The following is a 16,571-nucleotide window of genomic DNA, read 5'->3' as shown; positions in this document are numbered from 1 at the left end:
GAAGCAACAGAAGAAAGATAGCCAAAATATGAAGGATAGAGCAAACTATAAGAAAGGTGTTTGGAAATGCAATGTGCAGTACACTTCCTTTTTTCCTTTCCTGATAGCAATAGGAATATCAAGGTTTGGAAAGGATGGCTCCAAAGGGGCTGTATCAGTACTTGTTGTCTCTTCTGTGGCTGGAAGTGCAGGAGGCTCATGTGGTGTAGGGGAAAGAATTTGCTCACTTTTAGTTCTTTGCCGTTGGTACAACCTGGGACTAAAGAGGACGAGGAGTTAATGGAGGAGGGATAGGAACACTGGAATGAGAATTGACTGACGAGGCAAATAGCTGAGACAAATTCTCCCCCTTTGGACAATGCCTCTTCTGAGAAGAATCATAAAAAGAAGAAAGCTCATCAAAGGTGACATCCATTGAGACATACCAAGTTCTAGTCTTCGGATCAAAACAACAATAACCCTTTTGTGTGGGGGAATAACCAAGGAAAATACATTTGTTGACTTTTGGTTCAAATTTATGTCTCTGGACTCTTGGGATATGTACATAACAAGTGCAGCCAAAGACACGGAGTGGAATAGGAAAAAGATCCTTGCCTGGATGAAGAAGACTAAAGGGAGACTTAAACCCCAAAACCCTGGATGGCATACGGCTGATTAGGTAGGTTGCAGTGAGAAAAAGATCACCCCAAAATTTTGTAGGGACATGTGAGGCAAATAGGATAATTCTTGCAACTTCAACAATATGCCGATTTTTTCTTTCAGCAACTCCATTCTATTCTGGGGTCCTAACACAGGAGCTTTGGTGAATAACCCCCAAATCAGTGAGATAACAGGTTAGGTTTTTCTCAAAATATTCTTTTGCATTGTCGGATCTGAAAATTTTAATTCTGGTATCAAACTGGGTTAGAACAAATCCATGGAATTGCCTCACAAGTCTGGGAACTTCATAAAAAATATCCAAGTGAATCGTGAAAAATCATCAATGAACAAGATAAAATATTTATAGCCACCCATAGAAGGTAAGTGGTAAGACCCCCACACATCAGAGTGCACAATATGGAATGGAGAAGAAGATCTTTTATTACTCAAAGGATAACTGCTTCTACAATGTTTTGACAACTCACAAGACTCACAATGAAGATTGGACAAATTAATGCCCTTAAATAGTTCTGGGAATAAATGACTTAATGTAGTAAAAGAAAGATGACCCAAACGAAAATGACATAACATGACTCGACTGACAGACTCTAAAGATGTAGATCCAGAAGCAGCTTTTTCAGGTTGTCCATGGCTCTGTCCAGGAGTGTCCAACAGATATATTCCATTCGCCTCATGGCCACTCCCAATCACTTTCTAAGACTCTAGATCTTGAAAAACATAGTAGGAAGGAAAAAAGGTTACACAACAGTTCAAAGACTTAGTTAGGTTGCTTACAGATAACAAATTTGTATTTAGTTTGGGTACATGAAGAGTAGAAGGAAGTACCGAGGAATCTGTAGCCTTGATGGTTCCCTTGCCGGAGATAGGAGCAAGAGATCCATCGAATAGGGTGATTTTGTCACGGCCAAGAAGTAAATCATAAGAAACAAACAAAGTGGAAAGGTTGGTCATATGATCAGAAGCACTAGAATCAATAATCCAAGGGATCCTACGATTACCTGAGATAGTTGCATGATTGGTAGAAGCCCGTATACCTGAATGAGCAAATGCAGAAGAGGTTGAATTTCTTGGAGTATTGGAAGAAGAGGCCACACCCTCTAGGTGACTGATCATCCTTCCAAACTTCTTATACTCTGCCTTCATAGCTACTAATTGCTCACTAACAGTCTTCTCTTTAGTTAACATCTGTCACTATCTGGACTAGCAGCAATATTGGCACTCCCTGCCTTCATATTAGCAGATTTCTTTTGAAAACGAAGTGGAAGAAGCTCCGGAAGCAATTTCCAACACTTGTCTTTAGTGTGTTTTGGTTTCTTACAGTACTCACAAACAATTTCTTTCTTCCCTGAGCCAATTGGGTTTCCTATAACTCCCTTAGGTTCACTCCCATTTTAGCAAGGTGATTATTTAGACTAGCCCCTTGAACTTGGACTAGTCTCCTGCTTTCTTCATTGCTTACCATGGCATAGGCTTGAGACAATGAAACGCTATCCTTGGATAAGATATTCTGCTTTGTGATCATATTCTGGATTCAGCCCTGTCAAAAACTCAAACACCCTATTTCTCTCAACAAGTTTCCTGTATGTCTCGGCATCATTAGTGGTTTCCTAGGCTACAGCTTCTATCAAATCAATTTCTTGCCATAGAGACTTCAGTATTGAGAAATAAACAACTAAAGGTTTTCTCCCCCTGTCTCAAATTCTTCACATCACTCCTCAACTTGTATGCTCTGGCTACATTTAATTTCTGGGAATAGGTTTCAGCAACACTATCCCAAATTTCCTTTGCTGAATTCATCCACAAATAGTGTTGACTAATCTGTGGTTGCATTGAATTCACAAGCCATCCAATTACAATATAATTTTCTTGCATCCATTTTATAGGATGGGTCATCTTCCGGGGGAGCCTTTTTGCTCCTGGAGATTAAACCTCATTTGCCTCTACTGCATATATGAATTTTTATTGATTGTGACCAAGCCAGATAATTAGTTCCATCTAGCTTGACTATGGTCACAATCAGCAAAGAGTCAACAGAGGCTCCCGGAACCTGTCCGGATTCAGCAACATGCTTGTTTTCAACTTCTGAAGGGTCCATCTTCTTATAATACTTCAAAAATAACTTCTAATAACTTCAAATAACAATCAATGAAGACAGGAGAAAAATTGTGTTGTGAGTCAACCTCTATGCAGTCGTACCTGCTAACTGCGTCACACCCGGGACCCGGGAGAAACAGAGAAAACTCAGCCGCACCTTGTAGACTCCACAAAACACCAAGCAACTTGAATTGATCTTCAAGATGAAGAATAAGAAGTCTTTTAGTCACTGAGCGCCCAGGTCAAACTCCCTATGGGGCCCGCAATCAGATTTCTCCAGAAAATTAGGGTTTCGGGCAACACACTTGAAACTGTTAGGAGGACGACAAAACCAGTCCCCATCTCTCCAGAAACCACTAACAACTGGGCTGAAACAAGCTTCTTTAACTATTCATCTGATTCGGTTCTCCATACACATTGTGTATGGGAAAAAAGAGGTGAAAAAGAGAAGAAGAAGAGCCTGCTCTGATACCAAGAAGAAAAACAGCTTTTTGAAATGAAAGGACTGTTTAAAATATTGCAGAGAATCGATTGAAAGTAGCAGAAATCAGGTTTCAAGAAGAGAGAATAGGAAGAAGAAGGTGACGGCAATAAGGGTTCAGAGAGAGATTTCGAACATAATCTCCTCTTACACCCCTAATCCTATTTCATTAACTTAAACTTTGGTAATTTACAGAGAGGCCCTTGGTTGGGCAGAAAATTAAAAAACTCAACATAAGAGAAAGAAAGGCCCAAATTAAGGCCCATTACAGCAAAGAACATAAAAGGATAAAAATGACAAACATCCTATGGGCCATTTGGCCCATCTTCTCTACACATATATTTCAGTTTTGATAGTGTTTCTCTTTTTCTTTTGGGTATTATTTTGAGTTTGGTTTGATTCCAATTGTTTCCTCCAGGAAAAACTTTGTAAAGCAAATACATGGCAGAGAGGACAACCTGCAACTGATGTTGTTTCCCTTTTATCTGAGATGCGGATTGGTACTGGAAAAAATGATTGCTGGGTAGGCATAAGAACAGCTAACATCCCTGCAGTTATGGCTGCTGCAGCTGCAGCTTCGGGAGGAAACTTAAAATTGACTGAAGCTTTCAACTTGGAGGTTCTCTCCACGGGTATAGTCAGTGCAACAGCTAAGTGCAACCATGCTGGGGAAATTGCTGGCATGAGAAGGTTGTATAACAGCATTGGTGGTTTTCAACCTGGAACTCCACCAACGGTCATAGGTCTTGGCATTGGGCTTCAAAGGCTAAAATCAGGAGTGTCTCCTCAACAATTACAACCTGAAAGTGAATCATTCAATGAGCTACTTCTTATGAAGTTTGTGCGGCAACTTCAACAATTTGTCAATGTTGCTGAGAAAGGCGGAGAGCTGGATAAGACATCATTTCGTGAAACATGTTCCCAGGCTACTGCATTACTTCTCTCGGATCTGGTAAACTTTTATTATCATATTAATGCCTCATACCAGCTTGTACTTGCTTTTTTTTTCTCAGCATGGACAATTTCGTTCCTCATCTCTGTTTTTCTACTAAATGCTGTGTGGTAACATTTTTTTTTCAGGCTTCTGATTCAAAGCCAAATATGGAGGGCTTCTCACAGCTTTTACGACTCCTTTGCTGGTGCCCAGCTTACATTTCAACACCCGATGCAATGGAGATTGGCATATTTGTTTGGACATGGTTAGTCTCTGCTGCTCCACAATTGGGTTCACTTGTCCTTGCGGAGCTTGTTGATGCCTGGTTGTGGACAATAGATACAAAGCGTGGCTTATTTGCATCTGATGTGAGGTATTCTGGACCTGCTGCGAAATTGAGGCCTCACCTGTTTCCAGGAGAGCCAGTAGTTCAGCCTGATAAGGATCCTATTCAAGGAATAATTGCTCATAGATTATGGCTTGGTTTTTTTATTGATCGCTTTGAGGTCAGGAATGGTTCAATTGTTTATCTTTTTCTGTCTCTGCTTTTGTATTTTAAAATTTAACCAAGTCTTCTTTAAACGTTGCATTTGTTATGAAGCATGTTTTTTATTCACTAATCTTGTCAAAAATGCATAAATCAATATTTAATATGGTAATCTATTAACAGCATAGTTCGTAATATTGACGATCTTGGCGATATATCCCCAAAATATCCCTATTTTGCGAGGTGGTGATATGAAATTTTCTGGGAATCTTCTTTTTTTTTTCAAATACCTCCGATATTTTTCTGATATGTCGGCAATATTGCAAAATGATTATTAACTTTTCATATTTCGTTAAAATCATTATAATTTTTTAAAAGGACCATGGGGAATTGATGATTGAACTATTCGCTTACTAGTTTGATATTATTCACTTACTAAGTCACTATAATTTAAAAGAAGTAAAATGCATATAACTACAAAAGAATATTCTCAAATTAATCAAAATATATAGAAACCAAAAAAGAAAAAAAAGGTCAAAATGGCAAGTAATTGACATATTTAATGAAGAGAAGATGGATAAAAGACTAAAATGGAGATAAAGGCAAAGATACCAATAAAGTCTCTTAATTTACTCCTATTTGATTTATACAGTTCTTTGTTATGGTTTTTTTGAGCCTTAAGTGCACAGTTATATTTACTCTAATGATTCCTTGAAGGATTAATAATTAATTCCATGTTTCTAGAAATCTTTCCTGATTTTGTATATTTTCCAATCTTAGCAAAATATCTCTGAAATTTCTCTATCTCTACATGGCAGAATATCCATCGACGTCGAAATCACAAACCATGATTAACAGTTTGCAGTTTCTGATGTGCTGGTCAATAAATCAACGTCTAACCTGTTGGCTTGGAACTTAGACATATTAGAAGACTATGTATAAACTTCTAGTTATCTAGACTGGTTGCTCTGTTTATTCTTTATGTTTTTACAGTAGCTTCTGTTCAACTAAAACTTATTCTAGTTTTTCAGGAACAAGCTTTTCTCTGGCATGTGTTATATGAAATCTTTATTTAAAACTCCTGTTGACTGATTGACTCTTGAAGATTGGTCCACCCCCCACACACACACATTTATCATTGCTGTATCCAGGTTAACACATTCAGTACTACCACCCATCCAGAACTGCATACTGGGTTTTTTTTTTCTGAATAATAAAGAGCAAATTTCATTAAAAAGGAAAAGGAGATACAACAGAAGATAAGATATCATCCAAAAGGAGAACACAACTGAAGACCCAACGCACTTAAGACCCTACAAAACAAAACTTCTGTACCCCTTAACAAACACCCAACTTACATACCAAAGACTCAAACATAATTGGACTTGAGCTAGAAACCTTGGAAAGCCTGGCAGAGAGGCTCAGTCTTTGTCCACGAACACATCCTCCTGATCTGAAACTTCCTCGTTCCAAGCCTCATCTTTCTTCTCCAGAACTTTTTTCTTTAACTTCTCTTCCCTTTTTCCCCTTTCAAACTCCTCAAAGGCCCTCCTAGCAAACTCTTCACAACCCCCAAAAAACAGACCCAAGCTTTTTCCGATTGAAACCTCTTTGTCTACTAGCTTCTGAATAGACACACCTCCCAAAGTATTGTCCTTAAACTCATTCATTTTCACCTTCATAATCGCACCAGAATCAGGACCATCACTGTCCTTGTTAGTTGAACCTCCATCCCCTGAGAAACCGGTGAATTCTCCTTCATTGTCGTCTCCCTAGAATCAGCTCTAGGTGTTACAAGCCTCTCTTCCTTTTTCTCCTGTATACCCATTTATAGTTTTTTGTGGGTGCTGCCCTCTCCAAACCAAGCTTTAGCTGAGAGAAAATTTTCATCACATGCACTATGTTGACAGGTGTATTATATGTACTGTACGCAGGTTTAGTGCCCGCAGGGGTATTTTTGTAATTTTGTAGTCCTTTTGTGTTGTATGGCCAGTATAGTATAAATACAAATGCTTCACTCGCATGAAGCAGTTCTTTTTGAGGCCTTAAGTCTGCAGCCTCTTCTCTCTTCTTCTTCTTCTTCTTCTTCTTCTTCTTCTTTTCTGCTCAACATGGTATCAGATCAGGACCGACTAGGCCTGGAAAACAACCAGTTGAGGTCTCTCTTCACTGCTGCGTAGAAGCTATGGTCCTGATGCTCGAAGACAAGGAAGAGGAAGCATTCTCTAATTCTGCAGTTAGTCTCCTCTGCCGAGTATGGTTCTGCTACAAGAGAGCCGACTGTTCAACTTCCTAGCGCAGAAAAGAGTTCTGCTACATGTTTTCTGGGGTTGCTCGGCTAAGAACACTGTGGAAAAACATCCTAGATGTACAAAGAAGGGTTCTGGCCTGCAGAGAAGATTGGGTCCTTGAGTGTACTGCCCATTCATAGTTCAGGTGATCTGGGTACTGAACTGAAGTTTCTCTGTTTATGGTTCTCTTCTTGCCCTCTTTCGATGGACTGTTAATGTTCTAAAATCTGAGTAGGGACTGTTCGGTTTTTTTTCTCCCTCCTTCGACTGTGCTCTTCTCTATTCAGCTCTCTAAGGGACTGTTGTTGAACCCTAAACCCTAAGTGACTGTTCAGCTGCCCTGGAAAGTGGATATCAGCCGATTAGGTGTGGTGAACCACCACTTGTATTGCTGTATTGCTGTTCCTACCGATTAGGTGTGGATATCAGCACTTGTATTGCTGTTCCTACTGAGAAGCTGCATGAAAGTTGTAAAATTGTAGGTCATTAAGACCTGGTTACACTGCAAGTGCAGTGTTCGTATGTTGTTCTGTGGACTCCTACAAAGGGTAGGTCATACAAACTAGTACTGCAGCTGCAGTGTTTGTGTTTGGTTCTCTGTGAAACCGAAAATCATCAAGTGCCTAGTTGTGGACTGTAACAGCTTTGTAAGGCAGTGTGCCTTTGTTTTGAGTACTTCTAAACCTAGAATCATGAATAAGGAAAGATTGTGGTGCACTAATTGTTAGAAGCCCCGGCACACCAAAGATACTTGTTGGGATCTCCATGGGAAACCAAAGTGGGCTCAGGATCTTCCTAAGAAGCAAGGCTCAGATGTAATTAGAGGGCCTGGGCAACAAGGTACCAAGAAACACCACATGGCCAACATGGTTACTCGGGAGAATCAGCCCTCCACTTCTACTATGACTCAAACATCACATGGCCAACATAGCTACTCTGGATCTGACCCAAGGGAGGATATTGTAAACTCCTTACCTGACCATTTGGAGCTTTATGGTAGAGCAATTCGCCAGAAGGATGCTCCTCCCACCACCTCTTTACCTAAGAAGCAAGGATCAGATGTAATTAGAAGACTCGGGCAATAAGGTATCAAGAAACACCACATGGCCAATATGGTTACTCGGGAGAATCAGTCCTCCACTTCTACTGTGACTCAAACACCACATAGCCAACACAGCTGCTGTGACCATTTGGAGCTTTATGGTAGAGCAATTCGCCAGATGGATGCTGCTCCCACCACCTCTTTTGCATCCACATCAGGTAATCCTGCCACAGCTTTCCATGCCTCTTCACACAACCTTGACTCTCCATGGATCATCGATTATGGAGCGTCAAAATACATGACTGGTATGTCCTCTTACTTTCAAACTTAACACTCTCTTTCCGGAAGAGATAAAGTGAGACTAGCTAATGGATCATACACTTCCATAGCTGGTCAAGGAACTCTCTCTCTTCCCCTCGGCCTTACTCTTTCTGATGTTCTTCATGTTCCAAAATTCCCTATGAATTTGTTCTCAGTCAGTAGTGTTACAAATTCCTTAAACTGTTCTGTGACTTTTTTCCCTACCCATTGTGTGATTCAGGATCTGGCCTCGGGGAGGATGATTGGTAGGGGACGTATGGTTGATAGACTCTACATGCTGGAGAATACGGCTGGCCTTCATGTTACAGGGTCTTTGAGTCAGTTCAAAAAGAGTAAAATGTACTTGTGGCACTGTTGTCTGGGTCATTTGTCTTTTGAGACCTTGAAATTGGTTTTCCCAGAACTGTGTAAGTCAATGTCTATTTCTAATTTTTCTTATCAAACGTGTCAGTTAAGCAAGCATTGTAGAACTCAATTTCCTCAAAGAAATAGTAAATCTGAGTTTCCTTTTAACATTGTGCATTTTGATGTGTGGGGCCTTGTTACTTTACCTTCTGAGAGTGGCTACAAGTACTTCATTACCTTCATTGACGATTATTCCAGATATACTTGGGTATATCCAATGCAAACCCGTGAGGAAGTACCAAAAATTATCCAAGATTTTCAGCGGATGGTCTTCACCCAATTTCAGACCGAGATTCAAATATTTCAGTCAGACAATGCAAAAGAGTTTTTTCATAGTGACCTCACGGAGTTCTTTGCTTCACATGGCTCTCTTCATCGGAGCTCTTGTGCCCATACGCCACAACAAAATGGTGTGGCTGAACGGAAGAACCGACACCTCCTTGAAGTGGCACGGGGTTTACTACTCCACATGAATGTTCCCAAACGCTTTTGGTTTGAGGCTGCCCTTTGTTCTACATACCTCATTAACCGAATGCCCTCTTGTTGGTTAGAGTACAAAGCCCCACATCAGCTTCTCTTTCCTAAGGCCCCTCTTCTTTCTATCGCTCCTCGTGTTTTTGGTTGTCGGTGCTCTGTCCAAAACCTTTCTCCCACCCGGGGGAAATTGGACTCTCGTGCTATCCCGTGCATATTTCTTGTCTACTCATTCTCTCAGAAAGGGTATTGTTGCTTTGATCCTGTTTCTCGGAGATTTTGTCTCCATGGATGTTACCTTCTTTGAAGATGAGCCCTTCTTTCCTGTTTCTCCTCAGGGGGAGTGTAGGCATGAGGAGAAACTGGTTCAGCTTCCTCCTCTTCCTTATCCTCTTCCTAATCCTTCTTCTTCTCCACCTTCTCTTCCTGATCCTCCACCTTTCCGTGTCTTTTCTCGTCATCATAAAGGCCAACCAAGTTCAAGAGCTGTGGAGAATTCAGAAGTTGTACCTCAAGTGCCATCAAACTCCTCGGGGGAAGATCATACTCTCTCAGGTAACTTGACTCCCCATGATAGTCCTGACCTCCCTGTTACTAATGATCTTGACCTTCCTATTGCTCACAGGAAAGGTGTTAGGTTGTGCACCACTAAACACCCCATTTCTTATCTACTAGTGGTTACTGCACCTTTGTCGGAGGGAACCTTGTTACTTGGAGGAGTAAGAAGCAAACCATGGTAGCTAGATCTAGTGCTGAAGCTGAGTACCGTGCTATGGCACACGGAGTAGCCGAAGGTATGTGGATAAAGAATCTATTGGGAGAGTTGGGTTTTCCAGTTGACAAACCCATGACTCTACTTTGTGACAACAAGGTAGCTATAAGTATCGCTGCCAACCCGGTACTACATGATAGAACAAAGCACATTGAAGTTGACAAAAACTTTATCAGAGAGAAAATCATCACAGGCAAAGTATGCATTCCATACATTAGCTCTGAAGACCAACTAGCAGACATCTTTACAAAAGGGCTAAATCATTCCAGACACCAAGGTCTCTGTGACAAGTTGGGCATGATTGATATCTATGCTCCAACTTGAGGGGGAGTGTTGACAGGTGTATTATATGTACTGTACACAGGTTTAGTGCCCGCAGGGGTATTTTTGTAATTTTGTAGTCCTTTTGTGTTGTACGGCCAATATAGTATAAATACAAATGCTTCACTCGCATGAAGCAGTTCTTTTTGAGGCCTTAAGTCTGCAGCCTCTTCTCTCTTCTTCTTCTTCTTCTTCTTCTTCTTTTCTGCTCAACACACTACATTATAATTCCTTGAGCTTTAGCTGTTTCTTACAAGTTACTCCGTTAAGTTGATGTAAAGAGACTGGGCCGAATGGTCCTAGTACCTTCTCTTGTAATATTTTTTCTATTTTCCTGTTAGCTAATGGGCCTGTTATTTCTTTTTTTTTGATCTCTTTATGTTACTGCCTAGCTGGCTGCCCACTTAAGGGCATACTTGTAATTATTTTAACATTAATTTTTAGTAAAAAGGATTGGAGAAGAAAGGGAAGGATTATTCGAACCTTTCTTCTTCTTCCTCCTCTTTTCTCCATCTTCTTCTCTTGTACTGCTGCTCTTACTTTTCTTCCTCCTTTTTCTCTCTAATTTTTCAAGTTTACACCTATTTTTGAGGACTGGTTTACATCTTGGTATCAGAGCAGGTTTCTTTCTTCTTTCTTTTCTTCTTCCTCTTTTCCCATACACCCTTAGATTAAGAGAGTGTATGGAGAGATAGGTTCTCTATAGCTCAGAGGATCTCTGGCCTAGTTGGTAGAGCGTTTGGAGAGTTTAAATCTGGCTGGATATTGCCAAGAAGTGGTGTTATTCTGTTGCTGCCCAAAACCCTAGCCGACTAGAGATTTTCGAAGGTACAGGTAAAGGTGAAGCTTTGGGTGTGGCGCTCTGTGCTTGGGAAGTGTCTTTTGACTCCTAAAGGGGGGCAGTTCAGGTTTGGAAAAGATTGGGAAGCTCTGGTAGGAGCGGCTGCATCTTCTCTCTTCCTCCCCAACAATTGGACGGAGTAAAACCCTAGTTTTCAAGCATTTGGGTTCTGGTTTGACTTCAAGTAAGTTTATATGGACCAAATTTCTGGTTCTTTGATTTTCGTTTGATTAATGGAGCCATACAGAAGTGAGTTCAAGCAAGTGCCGGCTTCCGGCCTTGGCTCGGTAGATTCCGTTTTGACTAGAGTGACCACAATCAAGGTAGATGGGACAAATTATCTTGCTTGGACACAGTCTATAAGAATTTATGTCTGTAGTAGAGGAAAACTCGGGTATCTCACAGGTAGTAAAGTGAAACCCGAAGAGACAGACCCTGAATTTGAGAAATGGATGCAGGAGAACTATACAGTCATTGGATAGTTGGTCAACTCTATGCAACCTTATATAAGTCAGCATTATCTCTGGATGTCTTCGGCTAAGGAGATATGGGACAGTGTTACTAAGACCTATTCACAGAAGTTGAATGTAGCCAGAGTCTACAAGTTGAAAAGTGACGTGAAGAACCTAAGACAGGGGGAGAAGAGTGTAGCAATCTACTATTCTATACTGAAACCCCTATGGCAAGAAATTGATGTTATGGAGACAGTTGTATGGGAGAGTAAGATTGATGCTGAAATGTATAGGAAGTTGGTGGAGAGAAATAGGGTGTTTGAATTTCTTACTGGCCAAAGATGAGTGAGTTTGACATCATTAGGCAAAATATCCTGGCCAAAGATGAGGTTACTCTTTCCCAGGCATATGCTATGATAAGCAGTGAGGAGAGTAGGTGGCAGGTTCAGTTACAGAGTCCACCTACAGAATACTTTGCACATGTTGGAATAAAGCCAAAGGATCCTACTGAGAAAAAGGAGCAGATATGTGAATATTGCAAGAAACTGAGGCATACAAAGGACACTTGCTGGAAGCTTCATCCTGAGCTTCTTCCCGATAGGTTTAAGAACAATAACAGTTCTAAGAAGGGCTATCAGGTAGGAAAGCCTAAGACAGCTAATGCTGCTACAGTACCTGAAGAAGGAAATAAGGAGAGTGAAGAAAAATCAACCATTGAGCAGTTGGCAACAATGAAGACAGATTTTGAAAAGTATAGGAGGCTGCTAAATCACTTGGAAGCTATTGTTTCTTCATCTCACTCTTCCAGCAACACATCATCATCATCTGCATTTGCTCACTCAGGTATTTGTGCTTTTGCAAAACATGCTTCAGTTTCAGGTAATCATAAAATCCCTTGGATTATTGATTCCAGTGCATCAGACCATATGACCAGCTTGTCTAATCTCTTCTGCTCATACCACCTTCTCTCTGGTAAAGAGAAAATATCCCTTGCTGATGGGTCTCTTGCTCCCATTTCTGGTAAAGGGGATATAAAGACCTCTAACACCCTTTATTTATCCTCTGTCCTTCATGTCCCTAAACTTAATACAAACCTTTTATCTGTTAGCAGCTTAACTAAATCCATGAATTATAGCATAACCTTTTTCCCACTCATTGTGTTTTTCAGGACCTGCAATCTCAGAGGATGATTGGGAATGGCCATGAAGCGAACGGAATATACTTGCTGGACACACCGGATAGAGCTTTTGGACCAACTCATGGAGTTGCCTTAGAGTCAGTCTTGTCAGAGTCTATTGACAAAGCCTTGTTATGTCACTTTCGGTTTGGTCATTTGTCTTTTTCTGCTTTGAGTCATTTGTTTCTAGATATGTTTAAGGGAGTGTCTTTATCGAGTCTTCATTGTGAGTCGTGTGAACTGGCAAAGCATTGTAGACATTCTTATTCAGTAAGCAATAAAAGATCCCTTTCTTCTTTTCATATTGTTCACTCTAATGTGTGAGTGCCATATCATTTGCCAACTATGGGGGTTACATGTACTTTATCCTTTTTATTGATGACTACTCTCGTTAGACTTGGATTTATCTCATGAAATCCAAGGATGGAGTACCAGCTATTGTGCAAAAATTTTATGAACTCATCCTCACCCAGTTTAACACTTGGATCAAAATATTTCGTTCTGATAATGCTAAGGAGTATTTTGAGAAAACCCTCTCCGCCTATCTTGAAACTTTTGGGGTTATTCATCAAAGTTCTTGTTCCTAAACTCCACAACAGAACGGAGTGGCAAAAAGGAAGAACCGACATATGGTTGAAGTTGCCAGATCCCTCCTGTTTGCATCCCATGTTCCTATAAAATTTTGGGGAGATGCTGTTCTTACTGCTACCTTTTCGATCAACCATATGCCCTCCCGGGTTCTTAACTTCAAAACCCCCTTTAGCCTTCTCTTCCCGGATGAGGATCTTTTTTCTCTTCCTCTCCGTGTTTTTGGGTGCACTTGCTATGTGCATGTTCACAACCATAAAAGGCACAAATTTGAACCTAAGGCTCGTAAATGTGTTTTTCTGGGGTATGCCTCCACACAGAAGGGATATTGTTGTTTTGATCCAGTTAGTGGCACCCGCTTTGTATCTCGGGATGTCACATTTGCTGAGTTGACTCCTTTCTTTAGTATTTCTCCTGAGGCAGAGAAATCTGAAGAACCCTTTGCTATGTCCCCAGCTGTTCCTCTTCCCATTCCTCTTGAGTCCTCTCATGAGGTGTCTGTTGATAGGTGTATTATATGTACTGTACACAGGTTTAGTGCCCACAAGGGTATTTTTGTAATTTTGTAGGCCTCTTGTGTTGTACGGCCAGTATAGTATAAATACTAATGCTTCACTCGCATGAAGCTGCTCTTTTGAGGCCTTAAGTCTGCAGCCTCTTCTCTCTTCTTCTTCTTCTTCCTTCCTTTCTTCTTCTTCTTCTTCTTTTGCTCAATATGGTATCAGAGCAGGACCGACTAGACCTGGAAAACAACCAGCTGAGGTCTCTCTCCACTGCTGCGTAGAAGCTACAGTCCTGATGCTCGAAGACAAGGAAGAAAGCTGACTGTTAGTCTCCACTGCCGAGTCGGGTTCTGCTACAAGAAAGCTGACTGTTCAACTTCCTAGCTTAGAAAAGGGTTCTGCTACATGTTTTCTGGGGTTGCTCGGCTAAGAAGACTATAGAAAACCATCCCAGATGTACAAAGAAGGGTTCTGGCCTGCAGAGAAGATTGGGTCCATGAGTGTACTGCCTATTCACAGTTCGGGTGACCTGGTTACTGAACTGAAGTTTCTCTATTTATAGTTCTCTTCTTGCACTCTTTCGATGGACTGTTAATGTCCTAAAAATCTGAGTAGGGACTGTTCGGCTATTTTTTTCCCCTCCTCCGATTGTGTGTTGCTCTATTCAGCTCTCTAAGGGACTGTTGTTGAACCCTAAACCCTAAGTGACTGTTCAGCTGCCCTGGAAAGTGGATATCAGCCGATTAGGTGTGGTGAACCACCACTTGTATTGCTGTTCCTACTGAGAAGCTGCATGAAAGTTGTAAAATTGTAGGTCATTTAGACCTGGTTACACTGCAAGTGCAGTGTTCGTATGTTGTTCTGTGGACTCCTACAAAGGGTAGGTCATACAATATAGTACTGCAGCTGCAGTGTTTGTGCTTGGTTCTCTGTGAAACCAAAAATCAGCAAGTGCTTAGTTGTGGACTATAGCAGCTCTGTAAGGTAGTGTGCCTTTGGTTTTGAGTACTTCTAAACCTAGAATCATGAATAAGAAAAAATTGTGGTGCACTAATTGTCAGAAGCCCCGGCACACCAAAGATACTTGTTGGGATCTCCATGGGAAACCAAAGTGGGCTCAGGATCTTCCTAAGAAGCAAGGCTCAGATGTAATTAGAGGGCCTGGGCAACAAGGTACCAAGAAACACCACATGGCCAACATGGTTACTCGGGAGAATCAGCCCTCCACTTCTACTGTGACTCAAACACCACATGGCCAACATAGCTACTCTGGATCTGACCCAAGGGAGGATATTGTAAACTCCTTCCGTGACCATTTGGAGCTTTATGGTAGAGCAATTCGCCAGATGGATGCTCCTCCCACCACCTCTTTTGCATCCACATCAGGTAAACCTGCCACAGCTTTCCATGTTGCTTCTCACAACCTTGACTCTCCATGGATCATTGATTCTGGAGCGTCAAAACACATGACTGGTATGTCCTCTTACTTTCAAACTTATCACCCTCTTTCCGGAAGAGATAAATGTGAGACTAGCTGATGGATCATACACTTCCATAGCTGGTCAAGGAACTCTCTCTCTTCCCCTCGGCCTTACTCTTTCTGATGTTCTTCATGTTCCAAAATTGCCTATGAATTTGTTCTCAGTCAGTAGTGTTACAAATTCCTTAAACTGTTCTGTGACCTTTTTCCCTTCCTATTGTGTGATTCAGGATTTGGCCTCGGGGAGGACGATTGGTAGGGGACGTATGGTTGATGGACTCTATATGCTGGAGAATACGGCTGGCCTTCATGTTACAGGGTCTATGAGTCAGTTCAAAAAGAGTAAAATGTATTTGTGGCACTGTCGTCTGGGTCATTTGTCTTTTCAGACCTTGAAAGTTGTTTTCCCAGAACTGTGTAAGTCAGTGTCTGCTTCTAATTTTTATTGTCAAACGTGTTAGTTAAGCAAGCATTGTAGAACTCAATTTCCTCAAAGAAATTGTAAATCTGAGTTTCCTTTTCACATTGTGCATTCTGATGTGTGGGGCCCTGTTACTTTACCTTCTGAGAGTGGCTACAAGTACTTCATTACCTTCATTGACGATAATTCCAGATACACTTGGGTATATCTAATGCGAACCCATGAGGAAGTACCCAAAATTATCCAAGATTTTCAGTGGATGGTCTTCACCCAATTTCAGACCGAGATTCAAATATTTCAGTCAGACAATGCAAAAGAGTTTTTTCATAGTGACCTCACGGAGTTCTTTGCTTCACATGGCTCTCTTCATCGGAGCTCTTGTGCCTGTACGCCACAACAAAATGGTGTGGCTGAACGGAAGAACCGACACCTCCTTGAAGTGGCACAGGGTTTACTACTCCACATGAATGTTCCCAAACGATTTTGGCTTGAGGCTGTCCTTTGTTCTACATACCTCATTAACCGAATGCCCTCTCGTTGGTTAGAGTACAAAGCCCCACATCAGCTTCTCTTTCCTAAGGCCCCTCTTCTTTCTATCCCTCATGTTTTTGGTTGTCGGTGCTTTGTCCAAAACCTATCTCCCACTCGGGGGAAATTGGACTCACGTGCTATTCCGTGCATATTTCTTGGCTACTCATTCTCTCAGAAAGGGTATCGTTGCTTTGATTCTGTTTCTCAGAGATTCTATGTCTCCATGGATGTTACCTTCTTTGAAGATGAGCCCTTCTTTCATGTTTCTCCTCAGGGGGAGTGTAGGCACGAGGAGA

The 16,571-nt window shown here is 41.3% G+C and overlaps 1 protein-coding gene across 5 annotated transcripts in view; it reads left to right on the top strand.

Moving 5' to 3' along the window:
• The window catches only part of LOC104608021 (phosphatidylinositol 4-kinase alpha 1-like), a 139,209-nt gene that overhangs the window by 48,366 nt on the left and 74,272 nt on the right, over positions 1–16,571 (top strand). For all 5 annotated transcript variants that reach the window (XR_016085420.1, XR_737043.3, XM_088902939.1 and 2 more), the window contains exons 12-13: positions 3,654–4,187; positions 4,316–4,675. Coding sequence is in view for 3 of the 5 variants with exons in the window: in XM_088902939.1 (XP_088759065.1) it covers positions 3,654–4,187; positions 4,316–4,675 (894 nt within the window). In the remaining 2 variants the exon portion in view is untranslated. The remainder of the gene's footprint in view (positions 1–3,653; positions 4,188–4,315; positions 4,676–16,571) is intronic.

Source organism: Nelumbo nucifera, chromosome 4 (assembly GCF_055504915.1).
Source record: "Nelumbo nucifera cultivar China Antique chromosome 4, China Antique-T2T, whole genome shotgun sequence".
Taxonomy (NCBI): Eukaryota; Viridiplantae; Streptophyta; class Magnoliopsida; order Proteales; family Nelumbonaceae; genus Nelumbo; species Nelumbo nucifera.
The sequence above is the reverse complement of the archived record's forward strand: the minus strand, read 5'-3'. Positions and strand labels throughout refer to the sequence as shown.